The 21,079-nt window shown below is 33.3% G+C and overlaps 1 protein-coding gene across 1 annotated transcript in view; it reads right to left on the reverse strand.

Annotated features, from left to right (window-relative positions):
• Positions 1-221: 221 nt before the first annotated feature.
• LOC131424754 (zinc finger protein 260-like) overlaps positions 222-21,079 on the reverse strand; it is a 100,497-nt gene continuing 79,639 nt past the window's right edge. The window contains exon 3 of the mRNA XM_058584079.1: positions 222-6,964. Coding sequence (XP_058440062.1) covers positions 5,292-6,964 — 1,673 coding nt within the window. The 3' untranslated portion in view covers positions 222-5,291. The remainder of the gene's footprint in view (positions 6,965-21,079) is intronic.

Here is a 21,079-nt window from a genome sequence, read left to right on the forward strand (position 1 = left end):
ATTAGGTTTGCTAAAATACAAAATGTTAAAAACCTCTCAAGTGGGCAGGATTTTTCAGCAACTGGGAATCCCATGTGGAATTTCTGAGAATAAAAAATGGTACCAATATACGGGCATTTTTTATTTTTGTTTCTGAAATTAAGCATAGACACCAAATCTGAGTCCCCAAAATTCCACTCTGAGGTTTTACCCAAGAGAAATGAAAACATAGGTCACAAAAATAGCATTTAGTAATATTTATTCATAATAACTAAAAACTCTAGTTTGGAGTCTACAGATAAGAAAATAAATACACTCTGGCAAATTTACTTATACACTGAGTAGTATTCAGTAAAGTCCTTTAGTGCATTACTGATGAATGTACCATGAATGAATAACCAAACAGAATAACTAAAGTGTATCTTATATAAAAGAACATAAACCCTGATATGTTTTACATAAAATTCTAGCACAGAAAAGTCATCAGTTAATACTAAAATACTGATTGTTTCTGGAGTGATGGGGTTGAAATGGACTGGTATAAAGAATTGGGGGATTTGGATGCTTATCAGTCATGAAGATACAATCATGGGACAGGGTTTCATAAGAAATTATGTTCCACTGGGTGTGGTGATACATGCCTCTAATACTAGGAGCTTGGGTGAATGAGGAAAAAGGATCACATTTTTGACACCAGACTCAGCAACTTAGGAAAGTTGTAAGCAACCTAAAGAAACCCTGTCTCAAAATGTAGATAGATAGATAGATAGATAGATAGATAGAATAAAAGAGCTGGGGATGTGGCTTAGTGGTTAAGCATGCCCTTGGGTTCAATCATTAGTACTAAAAAATAAATTAATTAATTAAATTAAATTAAAATTTAAAAAATAATAGAAAAGAAATGACACCCCTCATAGTCTGAAATTGTCCAGAGGATTATCCAAAAAGGAGAAGTTTGAGGGAACTCATGGGGAAGAAGAGAGTCAGAGAAGTTGTCTATTGGAATTATTTTTCCAGGTGATATAACTATTTGTATGGCAGGGGTTATAGATATCTGAAGGGTAATAGCACCTTGGGATTTCTTAACCACATTTTCTTTTAATTGTACATCAGATGCTAGGTGTCCAAAGTAGGTGAGTTGTGAGTGGTTAAATTTTTACTGCTTGGATTTATATTTTTAATATAATTAGTGGTAAATAAATTTGTATTTCTCATTCATGAACTTTTTACCCAATGATTTTATGTCTGTAATGAATATTTAATCCAGGAGCAAGCACATGGAGACCATTCTTGCTAGTTTAAATAATTAATGACAAGGAGAAAAAGAGAACTTTTGGGATTGATAATAATTACGTATATTTTGATAAGAGTTTAGAGTACACAAATAAATAAATCTGCCAAATCTTGGTAAATGTATACTTTAGATCTGTATATTTGTGGTTTCTTTATGTAAGTTTTTATAGAAAGTGAAGAAAATTGAACTGTAGTTAGTGATAGTCATGTTGTAGTATTTAAGGAATAATGAACTGTTTTTTTTGTTTTGTTTTGTTTTTGTTTTGCAGTTCACACTAAAATGCCAAAAATGAAAGAAGTTAATCAATTGAAGACCAGATTCTTGGATGCCTATAAAATTTTAATTTTAGAATCTAGCTTGGGTTATACCAAGATTTATACTAAAAGACAGATGGCATATGTAGTAGAGTAGCATGCAAAGGAGTTAACCATTCAGATACTGAGAAGTACTGTAAAACAAATTACCTCAGAACACATTGTTTGAAAACCAAACATGTCATAAAATTTATTACAAAACTAATTCAAGTTTTATATTTCAAAATGTTTATGATGAAGTATGAAAAATGACTGTGTGTCAAATTGGCCAGGTGATCAATTCATGACACAATGCTCTTGAATTAGAAATATTATAGACTTACTTTCTTACCAATTCTAAGGTATAATTTTATAAAAACTTTGTCCTATAATTCTTGATGTGACTAATCGATATGAGGGTTTTTTCTGTTATGGGGGAATTCCTTCTGCTATGACAATACATGTGAATTGTTGTCATCATTTCTGTGCTCCAGGAGGGCTCTACTGGATTGCTGGATGGGTAAAACACAAAAGAGGCCTGCAGAGGGTGAAAGGGCATCTCTTTCTCTACAATGATCGTCTTATTGTGGCCAAAATCTAGTAAGTATATTGCACACTATCTTCTATTTATCATTAAATAGAAGAGAGTATGCAGTAAACTTACTAGATTATATCTCCACTAACAAAGATATCCTTTGTACATAATGCTCACAGTAAAAATGCGTGGCCTCCATCACTAGAGTTAATACCTAAAGTGAGCTATATGTTTGGTTTTATTTTCCAAAAAATTATTCAAATTTTCATGTAGTCAACACATTTTTATTTAGGCGGTCTTTTTTTTTTTTTTTTTGGTCATACCCTGAGTAAATATAGGAGATACAGTGAAGAATGTGATGATCTGGTCCCTGTTCTTTTAGGTGTTAAATTTTAACATGATATTATATTTTACATGAATGTGGCAAAATTAGATTATTTGACTTTCTCTGGAGAAAAGAGGGTAACATGTAAAATAAAAGACAGAGGGTGTTTAGAGATATCCAGGGGGAAAATTATTATTTGTTGCAAGCAAGTTACCACTCAGGACCCAAGAAGAAGAATTATATATCAAATTGTCCCCAAACATAACATTTTATAACTAACCATCTCATGTACTTTCTCTGAGTCAGAATCTAGAAATGTCTAGCAGGGTGGTTCTGGCTCAAATACCAAAAGAAATTTGCAGTCATCTCAAGAATCAACAGGTGGGTGTACTCTAAGCTCACAAATAAGGGTAATGGCAGCCTCAGCTCCTTACTGGTTATTGGGCCAAGACTTTACTTGCTTCCATGTGAGCCTCTGCACAGTTCTGCTCATAACTTAGTAGGTCACCTTCTTCAAAGTGAAAGAACTTTTTGAAGCAATGTACCATCATTTCTGATGTATGCTCTTGGCCAGACAAACCAAACATGGCACAACATAGAAGGATCCACAGAAGGATAAAATATCAAGAATCAGGGATCATTTCTGGGCCATCTTGAAAGCTTGAAACCACAATGGCTATCATAAGAAACTTGGATTTCATTTTACAGTGTTTTCATTGGAAAGTGTTATAATTCATATCTTGAAACATTTACTCAAGTTAGATAATAATATTTACTGAAGTTATTCAATGTTCCTCAAGTTGGAAAGTGGTCCAGAAGAAATATAGAGTTATTATTAATACAAGGTTATTATCATTGTTCCAATAAGAGAACAAGAACTATATCTGGGTATACAATATGTATAGAAACATTTGGATAAATATGTATTTGTAATGTGTTTTAGGAATACCTAAGAGGATTCATTTGTTTTCCACAATAAGTACCAAGGCAGATAATATCCAGCCTAAAGAAAAGGGTCTCTTAATTATCTTTTTCTCCTCTTTGTTATTGATCAAAAATCAAGAAACAGTATTTTAACAAATGCATTTGCATAATGAGAATTAAGTCAACAGAGAATAGAAAATGCCTTATTTTTATTTATCTATACCCTCACATCTAAATTATGCCATGGCATTAATAAGTCACAGGCAGGGCTACATCCAAATTTGGCAAAACTTTATAATTAACATGAATGGTCTTATTACAAGTAAACTTAGGCTCTTACGGTATGTTAGGGATTAGTTTAAAGACACTAAACATTAAAACTATTCAGGGTATTATTTTTCTCATTATATAAACAATTTATATTCAAAGAAGTTAAGTGACTTCTCCTAAATTACCAATTTTGTAGTCAGTTAAACCCACACTGGTAAATAGGTCCATTTTATTTCAAAGTATACTCGATAAATCAATATGGAGTTTGCTGTATGTATTGCTGAATTTTTCTAAATTTCTTAGATGTTGTAAACATGTAAGTTTTTTGTTTGTTTACTTGCTTTTTTTAAATTTTTACTTTGGCTTTCTTCACAGCCCCTCCCCTCTCCCCGTTTTTTTTTTTTTTTTTTTTTTTTGGTACCTGGGATTGAATGCAGGGGTGCTTAATCACTAAGCCATATTCCCAGACCATTTTTATATTTTATTTAGAGACACGGTCTCACTAAGTTGCTTAGGGCCTTATTAAGTTGCTCAGGCTGGTTTTGGACTAAAAGTTCTTGTGCACTCGGCCCCCAAGCTGCTGGGATTATAAGCAAAAGTTAAAGATAACTACTCATTTTCTATATTTAAATTAGTTCTGTATTTCACTGATCCTCATATACATCAAGGTGTAATGTATAGGTAATGACTTTACTATACTCTCACATTTGTCAAGGTGTTTATTGTAAACATTTTATTGTTATATAAGGCATTCATTTTGGACAAAATATGTTCAATGTTCACTACTGGTATGAGTTTTAAAATGTTCAATGAATTGAAAATTTGAATAAGTTTTGGAAATATTATTTAACTTTTTAGGATTTCTGGGCACAATGAATTCTCCAAATATCAGTAGTGTTTAAGAAAACTGTGGCTTTGAAACATTTTTTTTTTTCCCATTTGTATTCTCTCTAACCAGTATATATCCTCAGGTGCTGAGTATTGGTGAATCATTTATGGACGCATTGTCACATTGTCAATTTTCACATTTCAAAAATTTCTCTCTGCTGTGATGATTGTGGAGAGGATTAAATGTTGACCCATACTTAAAGAAATGGTACAAAGTTCTTTTTTGTATAGCTTCTCTCCAGTGTGTTTTCTTGAATGTCTAGTAATGTGTGATATATAATTAAAAATGTTTCTACATTCTTTACATTTGTAGTCTTCTTTGCAGAATAAATAGCCTAGTAGTGGTGAAAAAGTTTTGATTTCTTATTAAAAGCTTTGCTACATTGTTTCCATTTGTAGGGGTTCTTTTCTGTATAAATTTTGTGGTTAATAAGGTTTGCTTTTTCTTTAAAAGCATTATCACTTTCTTCATATTTTTAAGGTTTCTCACCAGAGCATCTTCTGTTGTGGTAAATAAAGTTTTATTTTTGATTAAAAGCTTAGCCACATTATTTACATTTGGAGGGCTACTCTCCAGTGTGAGTTCTTCTGTAGCAAGGAAGGCTTGTTTTTTGACTAAAGGCTTTGCCACATTCTTTACATTTGTAGGCCTTCTCTCTAGTGTGAGTTCCGTTGTGGCAAATAAGGCCAGATTTTTTATTAAAAGCTTTGCCACACTTTTTACATTTGTAGGGCTTCTCTCCAGTGTGACTTCTATTGTGGCAAATAAGGCCTGCTTTTTGGCTAAAAGCTTTTTCCACATTCTTTACATTTGTAGGGCTTCTCTCCAGTGTGAGTTCTGCTGTGGCGAATAAGGTGTATTTTTTGACTAAAAGCTTTTCCACATTCTTTACATTTGTAGGGCTTCTCTCCAGTGTGAGTTCTGCTGTGGTAAACAAGGTGAATTTTTTGAGTAAAAGCTTTGCCACATTCATTACATTTGTAGGGCTTCTCTCCTGTGTGAGTTCTGCTGTGACAAATAAGATTTGATATTTGAGTAAAAACTTTGTCACATACTTTGCACTTGTAGGCCTTCTCTTCAATGTGAGTTCCGTTGTGACAAATAAGGCTTGTTTTTTGACTAAAGGCTTTGCCACATTCTTTACATTTGTAGGCCATCTCTCTAGTGTGAGATCTGTTGTGGCAAATAAGGCCAGATTTTTTATTAAAAGCTTTGCCACACTCTTTACATTTGTAGAGCTTCTCTCCAGTGTGAGTTCTATTGTGGTAAATAAGGCCTGTTTTTTGACTAAAGGCTTTTCCACATTCCTTACATTTGTAGGGCTTCTCTCCAGTGTGAGTTCTCCTGTGGCGAATAAGGCCTGTTTTTTGACTAAAAGCTTTTCCACATTCTTTACATTTGTAGGGCTTCTCTCCAGTGTGAGTTCTGTTGTGGTGAATAAGGTGTGTTTTTTGAGTAAAAGCTTTGCCACATTCATTACATTTGTAGGGCTTCTCTCCCGTGTGAGTTCTGCTGTGGCAAATAAGGTGTGATATTTGAGTAAAAACTTTGTCACATACTTTGCATTTGTAGGCCTTCTCTTCACTGTGAGTTCTTTTGTGACAAATAAGGCTTGTTTTGTGACTAAAAGCTTTGCCACACTCTTTACATTTGTAGGCCTTCTCTCCAATGTGAGTTCCGTTGTGGCAAATAAGGCTGGCTTTTTGACTAAAAGCTTTTCCACATTCTTTACATTTGTAGGGCTTCTCTCCAGTATGAGTTCTGTTGTGGCAAATAAGGCCTGCTTTTTTATTAAAAGCTTTTCCACATTCTTTACATTTGTAGGGCTTCTCTCCAGTGTGAGTTCTGTTGTGGCAAATAAGGTGTGTTTTTCGACTAAAAGCTTTTCCACATTCTTTACATTTGTAGGGCTTCTCTCCAGTGTGAGTTCTATTGTGGCAAATAAGGTGTGTTTTTTGACTAAAAGCTTTTCCACATTCTTTACATTTGTAGGGCTTCTCTCCAGTGTGAGTTCTGTTGTGGCAAATAAGGGTTGATATTTGAGTAAAAGCTTTACCACATACTTTACATTTGTAGGTCTTCTTTTCAGTGTGAATTCTGCTTTGCTTAATAAAGATTGATTTTTCTTTAAAAACTTTATCACATTCTGCCCATTGGTAGGACATCTCTCCAGCATGGGTTCTTCTGTGGTAAATAAGACTTTTTTTTTTACTAAAAGCTTTGCCACATTGTTTATGTTTGTAGGGCTTCTCTCCGGTATAAATTCTTTGGAGGTGAACAAGGCCTGATTTTTGATATAATTTCTGATGTTTACTCTCACATATAGTTTTCCATATTTTCTTTTCTTGTAAATAGTCAAGATAAAAAATTCTATAGTTCCCACTTATCACTTTGTGAAATATATGTTTTATGCCCTTTTCTGGTGAATATTCTTCGTTGTGATGAGTAGTCATGGCTGAAGTAAACAAAAAATTTTAAAAAAATTACATACTAGATTGGGATAAATATATTTGCATACACAACATGAAGTTAAGGTAAAATAAGTACATCAGGAGTGTAGCAGATTAGTAAATCCAAAGTTATCATTAATCCAGAAATATATCAGTTCAATAAAAATGTATAGACAAAATTACCTTGGGAATATTACCCAAATTTTTGAAGAGACCACAGTATCCAAGAGTAGTACATCACTAAGTAGAGTAATACAATAGAGAGAAGGAAAGTATGTTACTTTTATCATCCACAGACTTTTGTCCTCCATAAGGTAGCATTCTGTATTTAGTAAATATCTACCAGTTACCTTCACTCTCAGTAGAATAAGGAAAATGTAAAACATATATAAACATCTGTGGCTTTTTTAAAGAGTGTCTGAAAACTGGTTTTTATCTACCATGATATAGAGACATAAAAATAACTGATAGATTTTGGGTGATAATACCATAAATATTCCAAAAGGTTAGAGTGGTTATGGACTCTTAAAAAAATATGAACAAAAATTTTACTAAGAATTATACACATATATGCTATAAAATTTTCCCTAAAAACCTATTTAAAAGACTATAAAAACCTTGCATAGCCTATGGCCATAATACTTTGATGAAATCAAAATATGGCAATCAAGAATAATAAATTGATTTTTATAGTTTTAAATTTGTGTGATATGATGATTTCTTTTAATGAAAATACAACTTTATGTATTTACTACATACATTATGGTATCTTATACTATTTATACAAGGTAAAATGACTAAAATGATTCAACACATGCACTATTTTATATAATTATCAGTTTTGTACTTACAAGGTATTGTATTCCTTCTATTGGTATTTATGAAGAACATAATACACTACACTCACCATGTGGTAAACAAAACTCTTCACCCTCTTATGCCCACTAAAATAAAAATATGGAGACTTTGACTAACAATGTCAGCCCTACACAAAACACAGTACCTGGTGAGCAAAATTTTACTGATTAAATTTTTGACTTCCACATGTGAATCAAAAGCTCCTGCAACTGACTCTCTGCCTGCCATATTTTACTTAATGCAAAGTCCTGCATATATTTCTTATAACACTTTAAGAGACAAAATATTTTATATAACTAAATGATAATAGTATATAAGTACAATATTTATACTCATTTAATCATTGATGGGCACATATATTGAGTCCCTGTCTTGAATATTAAGAACAATGTTTGCACTAAACACAAAAGCAGAGGTATCTCTTCAATTGGCTGATTTAATTGTTCATTTAGTGCTGGCATTTCTGGATCTTTAGGTCATCCAACTTTAAATTTTTTTATGTGTGGTGCTTGGGATTAAGCCCCAAAATTCTATATCACTGAATTACAACATAAATCTTGGACAAGAGCATTTGTGTTGCATTCTGGCAAAGAATTTTTTGACATTTTGCCCATATCTTGAGACTCTCTTTGAGGATAACTTTAATGTTGATGGACTAATTATCCTGGTGGAGGATATTTCAATGCAGCACAATATTCAATAGATGGCCTAGGTGTTTCTGAAAGATTTTAATAAGGTTTATTTGAGAATCAGAAGCAGAAAGCAGAGCAGAATTTTTTTTAAGTTTTGCAATATGGCCATAAAAATATATGTAAAGTGAAGTTTTATTTCTGAAGAGATTAGTGTTGTTTTAAAAAAGGAGGCTAATATCTTGCTCAGAGAACCTAGAAAATGTGCTTTGAGGACATCTCAGCAATCAGCAAGGCCACACCCACTGAAGGACAAAGATTGTAGAAGTGAAAACACCTTTAAGAGACCATGAGATATAATTATACAAGCATGGAATATATCTTACTCTAATTATGACTTCATTCTTGTGGGTCTACATGATAGTGGGATTCACTATATATTTATATGTGTACATTAAAAAATTTTGCCAGGGGTCTGGGGATGTGATTCAAGTGGTAGCGTGCTCCCTGGCATGCGTGCAGCCCGGGTTTGATCCTCAGCACCACATACAAACAAAGATGTTGTGTCCACTGAAAACTGAAAAAGAAAAATATTAAAATTCTCTCTCTCTCTCTCAAAAAAAATTTTCAGATTCATTCCACTTTCTTTTTCCTAACCTTCCCTTAATTTCTCTTTTTCTAATCTACTGAATTTCTATCCCCTATTTATTGTGGATTATATTCCACCTATCAGCAAATATTTTTGACTTTGGTTTTGTGGGACTGTCTTATTTCTCTTAGCTTGATGATTTCCACATCCATCCATTTACTGGCAAATATCATAAATTCATCTTAAGAGCCCAGTAATACTCCATTGTGTATATATGCCACATTTTCTATATCAATCTATCTGTTGTATATGTGTTTCATAGTTTGTGTATGCTGAAAACATATACTGTAATTTTATGTGGAAATACCTTTAAACATGGGAATTGTTCAAAAAATAAATATATTGACTACTTCACAAATGAGAAAAAATAAAAATAAAAAAGACCTTTGGAGCACTGTACTGCATAGGGATGCTGAAATGAATCTCAGGATTCATTTCAACATGCTCAACTGCCCAGGCTTTCAAAAGTCCTTTGCAGCTGTGGTCCAAGAACACATAGCTACTGCTGCACAAGCTGGGAAACAGACCTTGGCCTCACCAATAGGCTTCCTTTTCTGAAGGAATGCAGGATGCTGGAGTTAAAGGTCCCTAGAGCTTCCATCAAGATTTCCAAAGAAACCCTTGAAGGTCAGGAAAAACATACCAGGGTGAAAATCTTGCAAGTATGACAGATGGAAGTGTGAGAAGGGAGACAGTGCTGCAGTGGAGTTGTTCCAGATTTAGCATGGCACATGGAATATGTACCAATGAAAACTATTGGCTGCAGACAAAGCCAGCCTAAGGGAGAGGCATATAAGCTGCAACAAAGTCACAGGGATGGGGTACCTGAGTCCTTTCGAGAGCATGTTTCATTGCCAATGTACCCCAGATGCTAGATTTGGTGCTACTATACCTAATGTTTTCCCCCACTGGATTTAGGTCTTATTTTGATCACATTCCTTTTTTCTATGTCTATATCCATGTCTTTTGAAGTGGGATTTTGTACACTGTGACATTATATATTGGATGTGTATATTTTGCTTTTGATTTTTAAAAGGCCTCATGGCCAAGAATTCACCTCCAGTCTCCAAATATGCTTTGAACCTAAACTTTTGGGCAATCCTGGAAGTATTCTTACTGTGGGGACTCTTGAAGGTGGGCAAAATGTTTTGCCTTGTTATGATGCAAATTAGCATTAGGAGGGTTAGAAAAGGAGTATTATGGTTTAGATATAGTTTGTGCTCCAAAGAATCCTCTGTTAATACAGAAATACTAAGAGGTAAAATTGTTAAATTATAAAAACTATAACCTAATCAGTGCATTAATGCAGTTGATGGTTTGATAATTTAAGAGTATACTGTACTGGATGGTAACCATAGACACATGGAGCCTGATTAAAGTAAGTGTGTCACTAGGGGCATACTCTAGGAATTATATATTTTGTTCCTGGCTTTGCCTGCTCACCCTATGCTTCCTGGCCGTCATTAGGTAAGCAGATTTTCCCCACAATGCACGTCCACCCAGATATTCTGATTCACTCTAGGTCCAGAGAAATAGAGTCAGCCCATTATAGACTGAAGCTTTGAATCCATGAGCCCAAAGAAACTTTCATTTCTCTAAATTGTTAATTAGGCTGTAAGCCACAGCATTAAAAAACTAACAAGCACAGCAGTCTTCATACAGTGCACCTTAGTTCTGACAAAAGTGGCACTTAGCAGTATGAAGCCATCCATCTATGATCTGCTCTGCCTGAAACTCAGTATTATTCACTCTTCCAAGTTCATCATTTTTAGAGCAAGGCCTAAATTTCTCTCCCAAGGTATTCACAGAGAAAGCTTAAAGATAAACTGTTTCACAGCTGGCATAAAGTTTGGCCAATTATTTTTGCCAAGCCCCACACCCAGAACCTGCCTACAGCAAACTTTTTATGAAATCAAGACACGTTTTTGTGGCACAACTGAAACTGGCTATTATATCAAGGAAAAAATTTGTGGTCAATGTTCCCAGAAAAAATTCAGGTAAAAGGGAATTGCCTAGATATATTTGCTCAAGATAAGGACACTGTAAGTGATTGGGGAAAAATATTCTGGAAATATTTCTTAGGACATACCAATAGTTGAACAAACCAAATTTTTCTTCCTACCTTGGTAGTATTAGTAGGCTTGCATGTATCATATATATAAAAATTTCCAGAAGGTGTATTTATTGTACTCAGCTACACTGCTTCTCTTCTACTCACCGAAAGGGTTTTCTAATATGATAATTGACATGTTACTTGGAGATTAAAATGTTTACTAGTTAAAGTTTCTGTGAGTATCCATAAAACATATAGAATAACTGGGGTGAATTGATGCCTTACTTTGATGACAAGCAGAAAGAATATGTTTTTTGCTCACTACATTAAAGGAAACTAGTCTGATAGATAAAAGACAGGAAGGGATATTCTTTTTTAAAAAATTGTTTATGAAGGCATCATAATTATACATATTAATTAGGTTTATTTTGACAAAAGCATACATGCAAGGAATTTGATTTCAAGTTCCATCTGTTCTTTTTTTTTCTTTCTCCCCCAATTCTTTCTCCTCAACTCTGTTAAATTTCCCTTTCTTCTACTTGTGCATAAGAAATTCCCTTAGTATCTTTATATGTGTATATAACATGATTTTGTTAAATTCATCTTTTTATGTTTCTCTTTCCCTTCCTCCCCATCATTTTCCTACATCTACTACAATAATCTTTCATATATCATGATGATATCCAGTCCTCTTTCCCACCACTGTCTTTCAATTATTTTGCTCCAGCTTCTGCATGTGAGAAAAAAACATATGTCTGCCTGTTTTCTGAGTTAGCATGATTTTCTCCATTTCCATCCATTTACTGGCAAAGGCCATTATTTCTTTCTTTATAGCTGAGTACAACTTCATTGTGAATATATACACCACATTTTCTTAATCCATTTGTCTGTTGATGGGATCTGGGTTGATTCTACAATTTGGCTGTTTGAATGTGGTCCTGCAAACATTATAGTGGCTGTAAAGTTATAGTTTGCTCATTTTAGATCTTTTGAATAAACACCTCTCTGGAACAAATTCCTAGTTTTTTCAGGAATCTACATATTGATTTCCAGTTCTTCTAATTTTCAGTCCCACCAACAATATAAGAATGTATCTTTTTCCCCATGTACTTGCTGGCATTTATTATTTTTTATGTTCTTTATTAGTTGACATTCTGAATGGAGATGAATTTTTTGTGTAATTTTGATTTGCACTTCCCTAATTGCTAGAGATGCTGAACATTTCATATATTTTTTGGCCATTTGTGTTTCTTGTTTTGTGACATTTATGTTTATTTCTTTTATCCATTTATTGATTGGACTATATGTTTTCTGTTTGGCATTGATATTTTTGACTTTATATATTATGCATATTAGTCCTTTGTCAAAGGAGTAGCTGGCAAAGATTTTCTCCCATTCCATAACCTCCCCCCTTTAATCATTTCCTTTACTGTGTAAAGGCTTTTTAATTTGGTGACATCCATCTTATTGATTTTTGGTTTTACATTGTGGGCTTTAGGGGTTTTGCTGAGGAAGTCAGTGCCTGCAACTTTGTGATGTACTGTTAACCCTTTCTCTTCTAGAAGTTTCAAGATTTCTAAGTATTTGATCCATTTTGATATGAGTTTTGTGCAGGATGAAAGATAGGAATATAAGTTGATTCCTCTACATATGCATATCCATTTTTTCACAATGCCTTTAATATAAAGTCTCTATGTTCTCCAACTCAAGTATCAGATGGCTGTAAGTGTTCAGCTTTGTCACTATATTCTATTCTATTCTATTCCATTGGTCTTTATGTCTACTTTGATGCTAGTACAATGATGTTGTGGCTAATAAGACTCTGCAGTATAATTTGCAATAAGATATTGTGATGCCTCCTGAATCACTTTTCTTGCTCAGAATTGATTTGGCTATTATGGATCATTTATTCTTCCAAACAAAGTGTAGGACCTTTTTTTCCCTAAGTCTTTGAAGCTTTTGATTGTATTTTTATGGGGATTGCATTGAATGTGTATACTGCTTTGGTAGTATGGCTATTTTGACATTATTAATTCTGCCTGTCTAAAAACATGAGAGGTCTTTTAGTTTTCTGAGGACTTTTTAAATCTCTTTATTCAGTGTTAAGTGATTTTTGTTGTATAGTTTTTCACTTCCTTGAGTAGATTAAATCCCAGGTATTTTATTTTTCTTGAGGTTATTGTACAAATGATAGTTTTCATGATTTTTTCTCTTCTGAATTACTGTTTATAAAAAAGCTATTGATTTAATGAGACTTTTTTCTTGTACCCTGTTATTTCTTAAATTCTTTAATCATCTCTAGAACTCTTTGGTGGAATTTTGGGGGTCTTCTACATATAAGATTCTGTTACCAGCAAACAATGATAGTTTAATGACTACTTTTCTGATTTTTCTCCCTTTAATTTTCTTCTCTAGCCTGATAGTCCTGGCTAGAGTTTCAGAAACTATATTGAATAAAAGTGGTGAGGGTCAATATCCTTCTTTTGTCCCTGATTTTAGAGGAAATATCTTTCAATATTTTTTCATTTAATATGATGTTGGCTATGAGTTTTTTGTATATTGCCTTAATAATGTTGAGGTAACTCCTTTCTAACCCTACTTTCTCCAGTGTTTTTTATTTTTATATTTTTATTAGTTGTTGATGGTCCTTTATTTTATTTATTTATATGCAGTGCTGAGAATCAAAACGAGTGCCTCACATATGCTAGGCAAGTGCTCTATCACTGACATACAACCCAGGCCCTTTCCAGTGTTTTTAACGTGCTTGAGTGCTGTATTTTATGAAAGGTCATTTCTGCATCTATTGAGATGATTATATGATTTTATTCTTAATTCTGTTAGGTGGAGAATTACATTTATTGATTTGTGTATGTTGAACCAGCCTTGCATCCTGGGATGAAGCCCACCTAATCATGGTATATTATCCTCTTCATATGTTTTTCAATGTGGTTTTCAGATGTTTTATTAAGGATTTTGGCATCTATAAGTTTTTATATGGAGATATTCATAAAAGCTCATCAATTCACTTAAGCCTAAAGCCAAAAACATTGATTTTGAGGACCCAAGATACACCAGATATTACTACATTGTTTTCTGCCCAAGTGGCACAATCTTCCTTTTGTGTGTTTCCATTCTGAAGACAGGGCTTCAAATATGTGTTTATTTTATTTCCCCCTTCTGGGGAAAGCCATACGTGAAAAGAAGTGTTTTTTTTTTTTGTTTGTTTTTTTTTTTTTTTTTAAATCAGGTAAATTCTCCCACCAGGACGTCTCAGATATGGCATCAGGCTTTCATGGCAAATTTTTGTTGTGATGACCCCACTGTACATGCGGACAATTTTCCTCATGATTTCCTAGTTTGTGTGGCACTTCTATAAGTGCAATATAATTTTAGTGACCTCTGCCTTTCTTGCTTGGTGCAATTAATATTCTCTTACTCTGTCCAGAAAAGTCTTACTCCAATCCACCTAGATTTTAACATATGTGGGCCGTAGGGTGGTAGAGCTTCTCCGGTGTCCTTTAAAATCTGAAGTCCTTTTTCTTTCTAACATGGTATTTCCATTCTCCCCAGGACTTAGATATATCAAAGATCACAAGCACTCAGCTACAGAAAATGTATTCCCTGGTAAATTCTGGCCATCTTCACCATCCTGAGATCCCACCTTAGAAAAACCCATATGACATTAAGAATGGTTTCTGTGACACATTAGAGAAACTTGTTCTGCAAGGCCAGAAACACATACTCTTGACTGGGGTTCCCATACTCTTTCATGAAGATGTAATATTCTCAGATATTTTCCCTCAAAGTTAGGTATTGAGGGAAATATATGTGGATTCTATTGAGTAATACAGTAATAACTGTATGTTTTAGTCAGCTGTTTAGTGCTGCAACCAAAAGACCTGATAAGAAAATTTTCAGAGGAGGAAGTTTATTTGGTGCTCATGGTTTCAGAGGCCTCAAGGTATGCCAGAAGATCATAATAAAAAGATGTGGTACAAGAAATTGCCTCAGGACATAACCACAAGGAAGAGGGGAGGAGAGAGCATTTCTTACCACAGACAAAATATAAATTCCAAAATCATGCCCTCAATGACCCCCCTTCTCTAGCCACATCTTAAAGGCCTACAATTACTACCCAGCTAATCCCTATTAGAATATTAATGCACTGATTATGTTAAGAATCTCATATCCCAATCATTTCACATATAAACTTTCTTGTATTTTCTCATGAATGAGTTTTTGGGGAACACCTCACATTTAAGTCATAACACTGTTTTTGTCAAGGTATTCTTTCTGCCTCATTATACACAGTGAGTTTCTGTGTGTCACAACATACATGCTTCTATGTGGATTTTTAATTGTAATTATCTACTCTGACTTTTTTATTCTCCTAAGGAGATTTCTATTATGATAATCAACTAGTTCCTGGCTGATTGAATGTATCTTACCCAGAATTACTCTCATTTTCCAAAAAGTACACAAAATTACCTGGTTGAATTTATGTGCTGCTTGGCAGCTCTTCATGAAGAACATTTTTTTCCCATCAGTATATTCAAGAAACACAGTCTGGCAGATAATCATCATGCAATAAATCTATTTTAAATTGTGCATTGGCATAGATTTAGAGGATTCATCGTGGGTTACCATGGGTCTTGAAAGAATCATGAAGATTTATATGGAGATATTCATGAGAGCTTATTAGGTCTGTGTAGTACAACTTAGCCCTGAGGTAAGAACCAAGATGCACAATTTAACAAAAGAGGTGAAAGATCTTTACAATGAAACTACACAACCAAAGAAAGAAATTGAAGAAGAACTTCAAAGATGGGAAGACTTCCCATGCTTTTGCATAGGCAGAATTGGCATTGTCAAAATGGCCATACTACTAAAAACATTATAACATAGTTAATGAATTTCCTATTGAAATCTTAATGACATTCTTCATAGAAACAGCAACTATAAAATTCATTTGGAGCCTGGGGATGTGGCTTAATGGTAGAGTGCTTGCCTAGCGCACGTGAGGCCCTCTGTTCAATCCTCAGTACCACATTAAAAATAAATGAATAAAATAAAGCTATAAAAAAGTTACCTCATTAATTTTTTTATTTGGAAAAATAAGAGACCTAGAATAGCCAAAACAATCTTTAGCAAGAAAAGTGAAGCAAGGGCTGGAGATGTGGCTGAAGTGGTGCTTACCTGGCATGCATGAGGCACTGGGTTCTATCCTCAGCACCACATAAAAAATAAAATAAAGATATTGTGACCACTTAAAAATTTTAAAAAAATATTTTTTTTTAAAAAAGAAAAGAAAAGTGAAGCAAGGGCTGGAGATGTGGCTGAAGTGGTGCTTACCTGGAATGTGTGAGGCACTGGGTTCTATCCTCAGCACCACATAAAAAATAAAATAAAGATATTGTGACCACTCAAAAATTTTAAAAAAATAATTTTTTTTAAAAAAAGAAAAGTGAAGCAGAAGGCATCACAAAACCAGACCTTAAAATTATACTACAGGGCCATAGTAACAAACACCAGAATGGCATTGGCAGCAAAACAGATACATACAAAGAATAGAAGACACAGAGAAAAATCCACATAAATACAGTTACCTTATACTAGACAAAGGTGTCAGAAACATACATTGGAAAAAGATAACTTCTTCAACAAATGGTACTGGGAAAACTGAAAATCCATATTTAGCAAAATGAATTTAACCTCTATCTCTCACCCTGCACAAAAATCAACTCAAAGTGGATCAAAGACATAGGGACTAGAACACAGTGCCTAATAGAAAAAAAAGTAGTCCCAGATCTACATCATGTCAGCTTAGGAACTAACTTCTTATCAAGACTCCTAAAGCACAAGAAATATTATCAAGAATCAGTAAATGAGATGGAATCAAACTAAAAATATTTTTTTCACAGCAAAGGAGAAAAGAACATGAACAGAACGATGACAGAATGGGAGGAAAATATTTCCACCTGAAAATCTGGTAAAGCATTAATCTCCAGGATATATAAAGAACTCAAAAAACTTAACACCAAGAAACTAAATAATCCAGTCATTAAGAGGACTAAGGAGCTGAACAGACACTTCACAGAAGAAATACAACTAATCAACAAATATATAAATATATGTACAATATCTTTAGCAATTAAAGAAATGCAAATCAAAAATACACTGAGATTTCATCTCACCCCAGTCAGAATGGCAAATTTTAGGAATACAAGCAACAATAAATTTTGGCAAAGATGTGCGGTAAAAGGTACATTCATACATTGCTGGTGCATCTGCAAACTTTGGAAAGTTATATGGAGATTCCTCAAAAAACTTGGAAAATGCAACCATCATTTTACCCAATTATTGCCCTTCTTGGTATGTACTCAAAGAACTTAAAATCAGCATCAACAATGACAGAACCACATCAATGTATACAGCAGCTCAACTAATTGAGGTGTTCTTTAACAGATGAATAGATAAAAAAAAAATTGTGAGATTCAATACCCACACAAACCCATTAAATTATATTCATGCCCTGGATGATTTGAGTATTCCCCAAATTCAGGGTTTCCACCTTTAGCTAAATCATTGTGACATCAATTATTGTTATTAGATGAATTCTAGATAGGGAAGATGGGTGGGAGGGAAAAGGAGGGGGCAGGAGATTAGCAAGGATGGTAAAATGTGATGGACATCATTATCCAAAGTACATGTATGAAGACTTGAATTGGGTGTCAACATACTTTATATAAAAACAGATATATGAAAATTTGTGGTTTATATGTGTAATAAGAATTATAATGCAAAAAAAGTATGTGTATAGAGGCATGAATTGGTGTAAACATACTTTACATACAAAGATATGAAAATTTATGCTCTATATGTGTAATAAGAATTCTAATGCATTCTGCTGTCATGTATTTAAAAAAATAAAATCAATAAAATTAAAAAAATATTCTTATACTGGAAAAACTTGAGCTGGAAGGCCAGAAACATATGGTGTAAATTTTAATCAGACTTAGATAAGTGGAAAATGAACAGATGTATTTCTTCCATGTGAAGTTCCTGAAATGGAGTAAGAAAAATAATTACAGAATATTCCAAAGGACATACTTATGACTGTCAGTGTCAAAGTCCTTCTCTTGCCTCAGAACCCTTGATGGTCTTGTTCCTATCAAAATGTATAATTTTCCTGGGAGTGTATTCAACACACATAGCTACTTTGGCTAATTTATACTCACCAAAAAGTTTCATGTTAGACAATTAAGTTCCTTGGTGAGTGGAATATTCCTTGCTCATAATTTCTGTCAATTTCTTAAAAACACACAGAATTAATCTGATATATCTATTCTCTGCCACACTTCAGCAAGAAGTTTTCTGTCCCTCAGTACATTTAGGGAAGTTAATATAACAAATAACAGACATGTAAGGAACATCTTTAATATTGTGGATTGGCAAGAATGCAGAGAACTCAGTTCAGGATACTATATAACCTGACATATACATGAATATATAACAGTTTACCCATCTGTTTAGAGCAGGTGAGCTGATGTATGTGTATCCTGTTATTGAACAAAATATCCTTAAGTGAAGCATTATTGTGTGGCACATAAATATATATCAGATAAGCCAATAGTCTGTTGTTAAGAAAATTTTTATACATTCAACATTAGGCTTGGGAGAGTAGTTTCTTCTGACTACTATAAAGTCTTGTAGATTTTTGAAATTTGATAAGAATACCATTCAAACTTCTGGTTTGACATTAAACAATATGCATTATCAAATCATATGTTTATTAATTATTATTCTTGCTTATCATTTGGTTTAATCTGGTCTGGAGTAAACCACTTGCAAACTTCCGATTGTTCTCTTGATCTACTCATGTAGGATGAGCTCAATCTCCAACTAACACATTGTGTCAATCTAAGTGAAATATTTTGTGAGAGGGGTGTTTATTAAATACATGTGCAAAGGTTTCTTTCTGAGGAAGGATGACAGCTAATCCTCTATGTTCTGCCATAAGAGTTGAACAAAATATAGATGTTCATAAGAAAAGCCATTTAGAAAATACATAAAACTACTTAGGCACCATGAGTCTCTTATTGCTTTGGATGTTGAGACTGTTCTAAAATTCTGAGCAAAGGGACAAATTTTTCAATAGGCCTTTCTAAGGATAGGTATTATGAGGAAGCCTAATATTATCTTTCTTCTTCACAGGAAGTAGTACAGCTTTGTTAGAACATATAAAAAAAGTTAGGATGACCAAGGAATACATCTTACTCCCTGTACTTACCAATAAGAATGGTGTGCTCTGCTGTTGCTTTTCTGAGTAGATTAGTTCTAGTATTGGGATGCTGGAGTATGACAAACTGCACACAGTATAAGTTTTGATGACCAAATTATAGAATTATAGAATACACACACACACACACACACACACACACACACACACACACATATATATATATATATATATATATATATATGAGAGAGACTTAGAGATTATATATATATGAGAGAGAGAGACTTAGAGATTATATATATATATATATATATATATATATATATATATATATATTATATGTCTTGGACATTTTGAGTATATATTCTACTTATATCAAACTTAACACAGCCTCTACTACACATTTGTGTAATGTTTTAAAATTCAGAGACCAAAAAGGAAATGTCTATTAACTTCATTCTGGAGGGTTAGACTTTGCTGGATCCTGCCCAGTAAAATCCATGCAGAGATGTGATGCAAAAAGTCTTCAGAAACCTGCCCAGTAAGATCCATGCAGAGATATGATGCAGGAAGTCTTCAGAAACCTAGGTAAGATTAGCATTTGTTTGTGTGTGTGTGTGTGTGTGTGTGCATTTACGCACGCATGTGTTCACTAGGGATTGAACCCAGGGCCTTGGGCATGTGAGGCAAACATTCGACAAATTGATCTGCATCCCCAGTCAAGAATAACATTTATTTACAAAATCAAATACTTTAGGAAATATATCCAGCTTGATGTCATTGTCTAGTGCATCAAATCCCATATTTTTTATAATTTTTAATAATTCATAATGATTCTCTTGGTTTTTCGGTTTAGGAAATCAGAGGATCCAAACATTAATGATCTGAACAATATCTTTTGAAAAATCTAAAGTAATTTGTACTTGCAAGAGGCAGTTTTCCTTGAGAAAATCTTAGCACACCAGATAATATTAGAAACGAGCAAACAAACCAAATAAGCACAATTTGAAATATTTACTTCTAGAAGTTTTTTTTTAATATATAACCAGAAAGATATACTTCAATGTAATATAGATGTTTAGTATTTTAAATACAGTAGATTCGCAAACACTACTAAGAAAGTGTATTAATGGATACCACTTTTTTTGTAACTATTGGGAAGCAGTCAGTCAACTAATCAGTGCATTTCCTTTCAAACAATTTAGAAATGACATATACACTTCCCCTTATATTGGTAATAATGTAAGTAAAATTCTATTAATACAAAAACATTAAAAAAAAACAATAAAACTGTCATTTTCTCAGAAATCATGATTGAGGCACTTTTAAAATAAAAATGATATTGTGTTGGACTGGGGATATAGCTCAGTTGGTAGAGTGCTTGACTCACATTAACAAGGCATTAGGTTCAGTCTCCAGTACACACACACACACACACACACAACACACTCACACATTATATATATTATATATATTATAATATATTATATTATATATATATATTTATATTATATTATATTATATTATATTATATTATATTATATTATATTATATTATATTATATTATATTATATTATATTATATTATATATAGTGTTTAAACCTGAAACTTAAAAAGAAAAATACATGTGAATACAGTATTTATGAAAAAGTCTTCTTGCCATCTATTACTCAATAGGCACATTGTAACTTA

Source organism: Marmota monax, unplaced genomic scaffold, assembly GCF_021218885.2.
Source record: "Marmota monax isolate L192 unplaced genomic scaffold, Marmota_monax_Labrador192_F-V1.1 WCK01_AAM20220418_F8-fsc00900, whole genome shotgun sequence".
Classification (NCBI taxonomy): domain Eukaryota; kingdom Metazoa; phylum Chordata; class Mammalia; order Rodentia; family Sciuridae; genus Marmota; species Marmota monax.